General features: G+C 54.7%; 1 protein-coding gene across 2 annotated transcripts in view; it reads left to right on the top strand.

Moving 5' to 3' along the window:
- The first annotated feature begins 264 nt into the window (after positions 1 to 264).
- The window catches only part of SLC7A5 (solute carrier family 7 member 5), a 32,307-nt gene continuing 20,664 nt past the window's right edge, over positions 265 to 11,907 (top strand). The window contains exon 1 of one of the 2 annotated variants that reach the window (XM_049864292.1): positions 265 to 900. In XM_049864292.1, coding sequence (XP_049720249.1) covers positions 366 to 900 — 535 coding nt within the window. In that variant the 5' untranslated portion in view covers positions 265 to 365. The remainder of the gene's footprint in view (positions 901 to 11,907) is intronic. The other variant, XM_049864293.1, reaches the window with a different exon arrangement.

Here is an 11,907-nt window from a genome sequence, read left to right as displayed (position 1 = left end):
GCGCCCGGGGGACCCGGGAGGAGGGCGCGGGGCTGGGATGCACTGGGGCTGAGGCCTTGTTGGCCCGGGAGGCGACCGGGCACCCACCTGCAGTCGGGGGCTCCGGGACCACGCGGGCCAGACCTGCACGCCGACTCCACGTGCCCGAGGCACAGCCCCAGGCCGTGTAGCTGCAGAGGCGGGGCGGGGCCTTGGCGGGGGCGGGGCCTCGGTGGTGGGCGGGGCCGAGAGCCGGACGGGCTAGTGTGGGCGGGCCCAGATGGCGTATTTTAGAGCTGCCGGCCGGGGGGTGAACTTAACGTATTGACGCTCGCCGGCTCCGGTGGCGCCGCCTCGTGCTCTTCGGCCTGGCCGAAAGCGGCGGCATGGAGGGCGCTGCTCCGAAACGCCGCACGTCTGCTGCCCCGGCGGCGGGCGAGGAGGAGGAGCGGCAGGCGCGGGAGCGAATACTAGCGGCACGGCGCGCGGCCGGGGCGGCGGGCAGCCAGGACGTGACACTGCAGCGCTCCATCACGCTGCTCAACGGCGTGGCCATAATCGTAGGCACCATCATCGGTTCGGGAATCTTCGTGACGCCTACTGGCGTGCTCAAGGAGGCAGGTTCGCCGGGACTGGCTCTCGTGGTGTGGGCCGTGTGCGGCATCTTCTCCATTGTGGGCGCGCTCTGCTATGCCGAGCTGGGGACCACCATCACCAAGTCAGGCGGCGACTATGCCTACATGCTGGAGGTCTACGGCTCGCTGCCCGCCTTCCTCAAGCTCTGGATCGAGCTGCTCATCATCCGGCCCTCCTCGCAGTACATCGTGGCGCTAGTCTTCGCCACCTACCTGCTCAAGCCGCTCTTCCCCACCTGCCCGGTGCCCGAGGAGGCAGCCAAGCTGGTGGCCTGCCTCTGCGTGCGTGAGTACCGGCCCTGGGCACAGGGAGCGCGCGACTCGCGGTCCCCGGGCCCTCCCCGCATCCCCAGGCTATCTCTGCATCCCCGCGCTGCCCTGCGTACCGGGACCGTCTCAGCATCCCTGCTCCCTGGCATCCCCAGGCCATCCCAGTACCCCTGGACCATCCCTGCGTCCTTGGGCCAGCCCCGCATCCTTGGACTATCCTCAGGCCATCCCTGCATCCCCAGACAACTCCGCAGCCCCGCAGCTCTAGACTAGGGTCAGTGATCCGAAGTCACGTGCGTTTCATTCATTTGCCTGTCTTCTGGCTTGCCGGGAGCGCGCGGTGAGACAGCCACCATAGGGGCCCTGCTCTGATGCTCGCCACGTTGCCTGGCCTCACTGAGCTCACGGCTGGAGGTGTGAAGTAATATTTGCTGCCACATGGAGTTGCTTGTTTGAGTTCCAAAGGGCTGACTGGTTGTTGAAAAGGAAATTGCTGTTTAAAAAAAAATTTTTTTATTCATTCATGAATCAAAGCTGGCCTATGAGACATTGGGTACACAGGATGATTCATAACAGAACAATAGTGATAATGTTTTATGTGGCTAGTAGTGATGGCTCATTTTGGTAAGCGGAAATATTGAATCTTACCGAAGGTTGCGTAGTAGTGAAGAGAGGGGTGCTTGCCTGCAGATGAGGAAGTGTGTGTGTGTGTGTGTGTGTGTGTGTGTGTGTGTGTGTTTTGCAGGGCAGGGTGGGTGGTTAGTGGGCTTGGGAGTCCTAAATTGTGCTGAGAGATAGCTTTGGATGTAGTGATAATATGTTGTTGAGCTTGTTCTAATAGGTGCCTGGCATGGCCATAATATGTGCTGGTCATTGTCCTAATATGTTCCTAGGCGTGGAACCAGGCCAGAGAGAATTGCTGCTTTGCAAAAGTTTTTTCCTGAGATTTCAGGAAAAAAAAATCTTTTGTACCAAATGCCATGTGATTTTTTTGGCTTTTGGCAATTTTCAAGCCAATCTCTTGGGCAGCCACTAAGGAGGTTTGAAAGGCTGAAATGCCCCACTTTTCCAAGTTTACACTGGATCCCTGAGGAGATCCAAACTTAGATTTGTTAATCTGTGCGGAGAGCTGCCACCTGCTTTAGGAACCTGCCTGAATCTTGAAAGTGAGTATAAATTCAGGGTCGCGGGACTAAACATATTGTTTGGAGTAAGTAGCTGTGAGATCGAGGGGGCTGTGCATTCCTTGGGGGTGTTTTGGTGAGTATGTGGCTTCTGACTGGCCGTACCTGTGGGTGCTGGAACACTCCGGCATTCAGCTGTTGGAATTTTGTAGTGTGGTGACTGTGATTCCATCTGTGTCGCGCTGTGCTGGGTGTGGGAGGCATTTTGGAACTATGAGGTGGAGTCCATCACTTCATGGATGCAGACGGGCAAAACTCAGGGCGGCTCTGTTCATCCCTGCACTCCTATATGCCCAGACCATCTCTGCATCCTGTCATGCCCAGGGCTGGGACCAGAAGCTTTCCTGGAACTGTACCCAGAATAAGCGCACCAGGGTAGAGGGGAACATTCCTGGCCTTTGGAGGCATCTTAGTGGTGTGGATCTCCGATTAATCAATTTTTGTTTGGTCCAAATCTACAAATTGTTGATCCACCAAAGGACAGGAGTTGGGCAAACCTGCGGCTTTCATTGGGCACTGGAGATGGGTTTCTTTGGGCTCAGCAAGGAAAGGAAAAACCCTTTAAAGGGATTACTCAGTTCACTTGTTTTGTCACGATGAGAATTTTGATTGTCCAGTTTTTGTCATTGCTAGCTATTTAATGTTTCAGCCTAGGATGTAAGACAGAGACAGTATTTTTAAAGGCCTGCATACTTGTTAAAAATGGACCACTCAGTACTGAGCCTTGGCCTTCTCTCTGCTGGTGCCGGGGAAGAGCCTTGGGAAATGCTACTTTGGCCAAAGGAGGGGAGATTTCTGATTGGGGGTGGGAGGAGGATCTAATTTTCTTTTTGTAATTAAAAATCAATTCATGCATGAGTACATCACCATTTAAAAATTCAAACCATACAAAAGTGTGGAAAGTAAGACATGAAAGCCTTAGCACACACATGCCCCTCACTCTCTTCCCTGGAGCTGCCACGGCTAACAGGGCAGAGTGGGTCCTTCCAGAGCTTTCTCTGCTACAAATATACAGCTAGCTTTTTTTTTTAACATAAATTGAATCTTATCGTACAAATTGTCCCCCACCGTGCCTTTTTTTTTTTTTTCAAGCCTTAAATGATTTTGAGATGTTTCTACAGCAGTAAATAGACTTGCACCTCAGGCTTTTGAACCAAATAACCATTTCCTGTGATTTTCCTAAGGACATGTGGGGGGTTCCAAATGCAGTGTTGCGGTCAATACCTTTGTACATCCAGCTTCGACCAAACAGGCAGAAGTGGAATTTCTAGTAATTTCCATGGCTAGGTATCCAGAGGGGATACTGCTGGAGCCAAGAGGGTGTGCGTGGGTTCTACTTTCGTGGCCAAAGGCCTTCCAAAGAGCCCGAACCCATTTGCATGTCCCTGGAATTCATTTGATGATAAAAGTGATAACATGGCCTTTAATTATAATTCAGTTAGAATCAAACCATTTCAAGTGGCTTTCAAACTGGCCTTTTAGGTCTCGGTAGGTGGAGCCTTTGGATAGGCCCTGTAACCCTTGCCAATACTCTGCTGTCGGATGTTTGGTATTTGCTGGGCCAAGAGGTGAGGACCCTGAGTCTCAGTTGCGTTAGCACCCCTTTCAGTAGGAGTGAGGAGACACTTTTCCTGTGTCGGTCAGCCATGCATAGTTCCTTTTCTCTGAACCCCTGTGTGTGTATGTTATGTGCATATGTTCGTACATACACCCATACATCTGCACACGTGTATATGCATGCGTGCGTTTTCTCTTTTTTATTTTAATTTTGATGAACATATACACAGCAGAGCATAACACCCATTCATCAGTTTCTGCGTGTATGATTCAATAACACTGGGTTACATTCTTCACGTTGTGTCACTGTTCTTGCTGTCTCTGCCCGTATTTTTTCGCCACCATTGACTTAGACTCCCTGCCCCCTAAGCTTCTCACCTGTGCTTTAGAGTCACTGTGGACAGTTTGATCTCATAAACCAAAAACCAAACCCATTGCCACTGAGTTGATTCCAACTGATAGCAACCCCATAGGACAGAGTAGAACTGCCACACAAGGTTTCCAAATCTGTAAATCTTTATGAGAGCAGACTGCCGCGTCTTTCTCCCGTGGAGCAGCTGGCTGGTGGATTTGAACCGTTGACCTTTCAGTAAGCAGCCAAGCATTTAACCACCACACTACCGGGGCTCCTTTTGATCTCACAGGCAATTCTTTAAAAGAGCGCAATGCTCATGGCGAACATTCTTTACTAATTTAGCTAAACAGTTATTTACTTTAAAGGCAATTTCAGAGGATAATATCAATTCATGGTTTGAAGATTTTTCTCAGCGATAAAAGGGGGATTTTTAGTAACAGAAAGGTATACATGGTCTGGAAGGGTCGCATTAGGATCGACAGAAGGGAGGCCTCCAGTCTCCACACCCTCAGCACTAGATCTAGAGAGGAGCTAGGCTTGTCTACGGCTAGCAGGGCACCAGGCCGACCCTTATGTGGTACACTGATTCAGGTGCAGGAGAAGGTTAGGGAGGTCCAGGGTGGGAGAGACTCCTCTTACCGGGGCACCTGAGCAGGCGTCCTTGAGCTGGTAGCATTGGGTACTACTGGCGGTAGAAGCAGCCTGGAGCCCTGAGGGTTGGTGGCACCAGACCAGTGCAGGCCTGGGCGGAGAGGTTGGACGTGTGGCCTGGGATGCCTCCCTGAGGCTTGTGAACATTGTTCCTGAGGCAGCAAAGGGCCATAGAGTTGGAGGGTGGTTTTTACTTGAGAGTCCCTGGTGGTCCACACTCAGCTGCTAACCAAAAGGTTGGAGGTTCGAACTCACCCAGAGACACCTCAGAAGAAAGGCCTGGCCGTATGCTTTTGAAAGGTCACAGCCATTGAAAATCCTATGGCACACAGTTCTACTGCGCACACATGGAGTCACCATGAGCCAAGTTGACTGGACAGCAATGAGTTTTTTTTTTTTTTTTTAACTCGTGCATAGAGCAGAGTTGCCAAGCAGGGTTCTAGAATTTTTCCTGAAGCAGAAAAGGGCACCTGTACCACACTTTCCCCAGACCCTGCAGCAGTGTGTGCTGTGGGAAGGTTTTTGGGGTCTGCATCCCAGACTCCGGAGCCTGAGCGGGCCGCGGTCCTGGTGACACAGGAGTCACAGGTTCTAGAACAGAATTCTTGTTTTGCTGGCTGAGCTCCTTTTCAGGCCCCTGGACACATCCCACAAAAAGCTTCTTCCTGCTTTTTACAAGTTTGTCTTATGAAATGGGCTGGCCTTGGTGCTTAGAATAACCCTGCTGACAGGAAAAATGAAAAGAGGAATCTTTTGCAGCTCAGAATTAACGGGGGGGTCCTTTCCTTTGAGTGTCCTTTTAGCATTTTTTTTTTAGTTAGAAATTAAGGTGAGCGGAATGACCTACGTGGTATTTTTCTAAATGACATGTGGCCTTTGGTGTGGGAATGCATTTATGTGGATTATACCCCATAACATTTACTTGAATTTCAAGCAACACCCAGTTCTGTTTTAGCGACAGAAGTCACCCCGACCTGAGTGGATTCTCACGGGGGCCCGGGCGTGGTTGCACACAGTTTATCTGGCCTCGGGGCACAGCTTTTGCCCCTGTGCAGTGGGCACGTGGTGTCTGAGGAAGATCATTACATAAAAACGTGGCCGTGAGCCTGGCCCAGAACAGGCACCCTGTAAGTGGGAGCCATTCCAGTTCAGAAAAACAGCTCTGGGCGTAACCAAGTCCTTTGCCTAAAGAGAAGCTACTGGAAGGAGGGTTTGAGTGAGCTACTTTCCTTATGCTGAGTTGAAGAAACGACTCGGGGCCTATCTGAGGAGCAGTCATTTTTATCCAAGACCAGTCGGTGTGGGGAAGTGGCCTTCGGTTGGTTTCCATAACTTCCCAGCAGAAGTCGCCCACCTTCCCACCCGACTCTGTCCCTGCTGGGTGGAGGTGGAATAGCACCAGTGGTGTGGGGGTCTGTACTGTACCTCCCCCCATGCCTCCAGCCAGGCTTGGCACAGCAGGCCGTGTAAACCTGTGCAAGGTTGAGGGTCTCAGACACCAGCCAGCTGTCAAGGTCAGGCTGGCTGGATGAGGCAGAGGCTGTAGGTATTTCCAGGCATTCCAGAGTCCTGCGTGTGAGCTGAGTGCAGAAATCCACCCTCCTGACTAGCACAAGGAACCTCCCGACCTGACCTGCCATGCAATCATGGGATGCTGGAGACCCATGGCCTCACAGAGCACGTGACTCAGGTGTAGATGCTAGGTCGAAGCCCCTGTGATGATCCCATGGGATGCCCTGAGTTGCTGCCTGGCTCTGGGTGGAGTCTGGGGCATCGAAGGGTGCGTAGCATGTTCTGGGTGCTGGCTGGCATGTGCTCAGACACATACCTGCTTACATACATGCACCCCATCGCAGCCCTTGAAATAAGTGTTGTCATCGTCACCCCCTCTTACAGGTAGGAAACTGATGCAGTGATTGGGTGGGGGGACACAGGGCCGCGTTACTGAGGGGACGGTGCTGCAGCCCCAGCTGGCTGTTGCGGGCTCAGACAGTCACCACTGCCTGGGTAGTCAGGGTCTGGACATGTCTCAGACAGTGCCTCTTGGAAGCAATGGAGCAGCATGTCTCATGCCGACTGTGGTGCCAGACTTCTTGTGAGGGCCGTAGAGCAGACCCAGCTGGTGGAGCACGTCATCTCCCACCAGAGTGCAGAGTGGAGCCATCAATGCTGGCGAGTATAGGAGCAGATATCAGGCTGGCTGGTGGCCCTCGAGGGCCCCAGGTGACCACCCTTTCAGAGATGTGGCCCTGTGTCTGTGTAAGACCTTGTGACTTGGTGTGTGCCCTGAGCCCAGAGGCCCTGTCTTCCTCCCCACATGGGTAGCGTCACTGGTATCAGTCTGAGTGAGTCATGTACACCCCCCGATACCCCTACAGGAGGCCCCCACCCTCTCCTTGGTCCAAGCAACCAGTTCCTGCCCAGGAAGTCGGCGGCCCCAGGTAGCCCATCCTAAGCTGTCTGAGGCAGGGAGACGGAATGGAGGGTCTTACCTGCACACCCATCTGCCCAGAGATGCTCCCAGCAGGCAGCCTTGGCTTGTCCCTGCCCCATCCTCCCTGGCCAGCTCTGCAGCAATGTGAGGAATCCACCCAACTTCCCACTGGGCTCTGGGAGCATGCTGCTGGCACCCTGCTGTGCTGAGTCACCCTGATCTCGGAGCGCAACTCCTGTTGCAACTACGACTGTTCCATGTGTGTGTTGCTTTCAGTGTGGCCCATGTAGCACCGCAGTCACTGTACCAGGGACACGGCCTACAGCCCACCCTGACCTGTGGGCTCACCTGGCACTGGCCCCGACCTCCAAGGCCAATGTGGGGTTTGGCACTACACGTGTACCCCCTTGACTGGTCACCACCACTGAGCTTGTCTGCTCCAGGGTACCCGATTGGTCTGTGTCAGCTTAGAAGAGCCCAGTGCAGCCGTAGGAGGCCCGCTGGCCCTGGCTTGGTCCCTGAGCTGTGTGACTGGCCTAAGGCTCTCGGGCCTGCTGGGCCTGGCACTCTCCTGGGCAACCTGGGCTGAAAGAGCAGGAACAGTTCAGGAGCCTGAGACATTCTCTCTTGGAGGGTTGGGTGGGATGCTGTGGGTGTCCTTTCTAGGGTGGGATCTCCTGTCACCAGTCCCACGTGCCACAACAGCTCTGTCCTCAGGAGGTACACTGGCTCTGATGATGGGTTAGGGGCAGCACTCCCAGCTCACGGATGAGGAAGCAGAGCCTCAGACATGGCAGGTCACTTGGCCGAACCGCATGTGCAGTCTGGGTAGGGTCACCCCTGTTTCTGGAACCTCAGGAACCCTCAGTATGCTCCCTGCCCTGCAGGACTCAGTGTCGTGTGAGGACCCATCTGGTGTTTGCCATGCTTGCTGCTCCCTGCATGTTTGCATGTAACCATGTCAGCCCATCTAGACATGCGTGGACACTCAGGCCCCTGCACCCACTGGAGAGAGCTGTGTGGTCAGATGTGACTCAGCCCAGTTAGAAATTGGAAAGGACTGGTCACGCGGCTGTGCCATGTCTGTGAGTAACTTTTCACAGAAAGTTTGTGAATCAGCAGGCATGGGTGATGGCTTGGGGCAGGTTTTCCATTTCGTCTGGACTGTCACTGCACAGCTCTTCCTGGGAGCAACACTGGAATTGCACACATTGTTTCCTCTGCCTCTGGGGAGCCCTCTGATCCCTCTAAGCCCCCTGCCCCCAATAGACTGTTTCAGGTTACAATCTCCTGGTGGTTCTCAGTGCTGAGCCCCAGGTTGAGCAGGCCCAGCTGGGGGCCAGGATCAATCAGCCAGCCATGGTCGTGGTGGTCAGCTGCACTGCTCAATGGCCTGGTGCCAGCCGTAGGGTTTTGGTATACTCGGGGGACCAGGCTAGCGACCACTTCCTCTAGGCTGTCTGCAGCCTGTGGGGGAATGGCAGTGGAGTCCAGGTAACAGGGTCCACCTGGAGTCTCGGCCCTTCCTGGCTGGTTCTGATAGCTGGGCCCCTTGCAGGGCAGTGCAGCCACGTATGGCCTCTGAATGTTGGTCTTGAAAGTCACATACAGAAAACTGCTCACTTCCTATAAAGACCGGGGAGGGTGGGCTTTGAGTTTCATGGGCCGGTTTGTTTTTGGTGAGTTAGTGCCCCAGCATTTACTCAGGGATGCTGGGGGAAGTGGGGGAAGGAGAGACTGCAGGGTCTCCCTCATTCACACCATAACCTAGGGCCATTCCTGTGGGTCCTCAGTGATGAGAGAGACTGAGAGGGAAGCAGCCGAAGTGTGCAGGCCCTGGTCCCAGGCTCCCATGAGGGGGGTGGGCGGTGTGGTGTGGTTGTTGCTCACTTGTAAACAGGCGTGTGCACTTGAAGTGACACATTAGTGAGAGACATCACGTGCAGGCCATGGCTGTGACCAGAGCCCCCTCTGAGGCTACAGTGGTGGCCAAGAGAGGCCCAGGAGGCTAGGCTGGGGTTCCTTGATGAGGTCTTTCCTGGATGCTTGGCCCAGCTGGGAGCTGGGACCAAGGATGACATCTGAGGCCCTGCCCTTGAGGCTTACGCAGAGAGTGGAGATCTTTGTGGGGCAGAGGAGCAGAGGGACAGGAGACACCCCCTGGGGAGGATGAACCCTGCAGAGAGGAGGCCGCAGAGGCAGGCCAGGGCCCCTCCCACATGCCCTTGCGGCACCTTCCACTCTCCCACCTATCTTCGGTGTCCCTGCCAGCCTGCCCGGTAGGAAGAACCAAACTTAGAAGGACAGCCTCCCAGCCGGGCCTGTGGGGTGAGCCAGGGGCTGACTGCATGGCTGTCTGCTCACCCACAGGCGCAGCACCTCCCGGGGAGGGTTGTTATCTCCCTGGCCCAGCTGCCTCTGAGCGATGCAACCACCATTATCTGGGGTGACAGCTCCCCCTCCCAGCCAGTGCAGCCGTGATCTGAGTGTCTTGGTCTGGCTGTGTCCTGCAGCCCCCCCATATGGCTGTTCCTGTTCCCCCAGTGTCTCTGCTCTCCACACAGGCCCTCCCTCTCCCCACCAGGCCTCCGGCATCCTAGCCAGGCTCATGGTGCTATCATCCCACCCTGCAAGTGTGGAAACTGAAGCCTCGGGAAGCCAGGCAGCCATTACAGCTGTGGCACTAATTGGGTGGAGCTGAGAGTCAGCACCACCCCCTCTCCCATGATAGCCACAAAAGCACTGGACCCAGAGAAGTTGGGTGATTTATTCAAGAAGGTATTACTCCTTGAAATTAAGAAAAAAGGGACCACCACCCTGGAGAATAATACAGCTTTGTGTACTCATCAGCCGAAGTCAGTGAACATTAACATTTTATCCTGTTAGGGCTCTTCTTTTCATAAAAGAAACAAAATGTTACTAAGTCCCTTTGTTTTCTGATGTCCCACCGCCCTCCCTGCTGCTGTCGCAACCCAGGGTGTGCGTAGGTGTTACTGTAAAGTGGAGGTCACCCTGGGCACCTGCTGGCTCTCCCCATCCCAGGGGAGGGTACAGGGCTGTTCTGCTTGGGAACAGCTGGTTGGATCACGGGTGGGGTGTGTGTCTCTCTTTCCCAATCGAGGGGCACTGGGGGGTACCCAGAAAAGGCCCAGCCATTCAGGGACTGCTGTGACCACCCCATAGCCGGGTACCTGTGGGCAGGAGCCTCCCCTCCCTTGAGCTTCGGTGTCCTCATCTGGAAAGTAGGGAGAAGTACCTGTGCGACCCTAAACAGGCTGCTGCAGCTAAGGCCAAAGCTGTTGGAGCAGGCCTGCCTGGGGCCACATTCAGTGCTGGTACACACTGTGGTTCTGGGGAGCCCAGGGCAGCATGCCATACTCCCTGAGGAAAACTGAGGCCCAGGGAAGCAGAGTCCGTGAAGTCTGCCTGGCCTCAGCCAGTGCCCTCCCCCACCCCTCTGGCATGGGGCTCCGCAGCAGCAAGCATGAGTGATGGGGTGATGCACGCTGCCAGCCTCTTTTAGAATCCAGGAAGCCTTGTGTGCCTCAGGGACAAGGATGCCTGCTTTGGCTATTATCACCTGTAAGGAAATGAGATGTCCCAGAAAAGCCACTCAGCTCACCCCTCGTGGCGTAGGGTCCACACCGGGTGTCTGTGGACCACAGTGCCAGGCAAGAGTGGCCTGGAACCTCACTTACCCTCTGCCGCCAATGCACACTGGATGTCCAGGGAGCCTGGGAGAAGGGACCCTCTACCCACCCTCCCCAACCTGCCTTGACCTCCAATGCCAGTGCCAGGGGTGCAGGAACCAGACGGGCCCGACCCCTTGGTTCACAGCCCTGGGTCACAGCCTAAGTCAGCCACTGGGCCCACAGGACATTAGGCGCCACTCTGAGCCCTGTGTCCTCATCTGTGTGGTGGGGACTTAACAGCACCTGTCACCTCACTTGTCCCAAGGGCCTGGTTGAGCATGTCCCCTCCTCCACCCAGAGCTACTCAGTGAGAACACTGGTCCATTTAGTCCCTGTGTCAGCCCCTCCCTTGTCTCACCCAGGCCAGGCACTTCAGCCCTCCACCAGGGACACTGTAGCCACCTTCACTGTGGTCATAGTGCCTGAGGTTCCTGTACTCCCTGAGATCTGGTCCTTGTTGTCTTGTTTAAGCCTGCACTGTCCATTTAAGCCTGCACTGTCTGTGACAGCACTCATGGCGACCAGGCTCCTATGGATGAGGGGCTACTTTCTGGGCCACCCCACATGGGAGAGCAGCGCCGGGCCCAGCCATCATAGCCCTGCTTTCTCACCCTGCAGAGGGGGCTCAGTGTAGTATCCTCGTGTCAGAGTCGCAGCTAAAAGCCACTGCCTTCCATTTTCAATCTAACTTCCTTAGTGCAGAGCCCAGGCTCCTCAGTGATTGCCTTAGCCAGAGCTGCAGACAGCACATAAAGAAAACTGACGGGGAGGGAGCGGGCTATCACAGTGTTGGTTAATTCCCTGCAGGCAGGGAGAAAAGAGCACTGAATTCCTGAAAGAACATGTGAGGGACATTTCCTGTTTTCCGTTTACCTGCTGTTGGTCTCACCCCATTAATTAGCATGGACTTATTTCTTGGGTCCTGTTCTTCAGATTGTAAAGTGACCTGTGATTAATCAGCTGAAGGAAAGCCACCTGGGGCCCTGAGGGTCAGCTCTGCTGGGAAAAGAGATGGATGCGAGTCTTTAAGACATTCTCACTTTGCTGCTGCACCCCTGGGATATGGCAGGATTTGAGTGGAGGGCTGTGGGGAGGGTGTCGCATGCATATGCCCTGGCGGGGAAGGCATCATACACATGTCCTACGGTAG

The sequence above is a fragment of the Elephas maximus genome, chromosome 21 (genome assembly GCF_024166365.1).
Source record: "Elephas maximus indicus isolate mEleMax1 chromosome 21, mEleMax1 primary haplotype, whole genome shotgun sequence".
In the NCBI taxonomy this organism is placed as follows: Eukaryota; Metazoa; Chordata; class Mammalia; order Proboscidea; family Elephantidae; genus Elephas; species Elephas maximus.
This window is presented reverse-complemented; position numbering and strand designations above follow the sequence as displayed.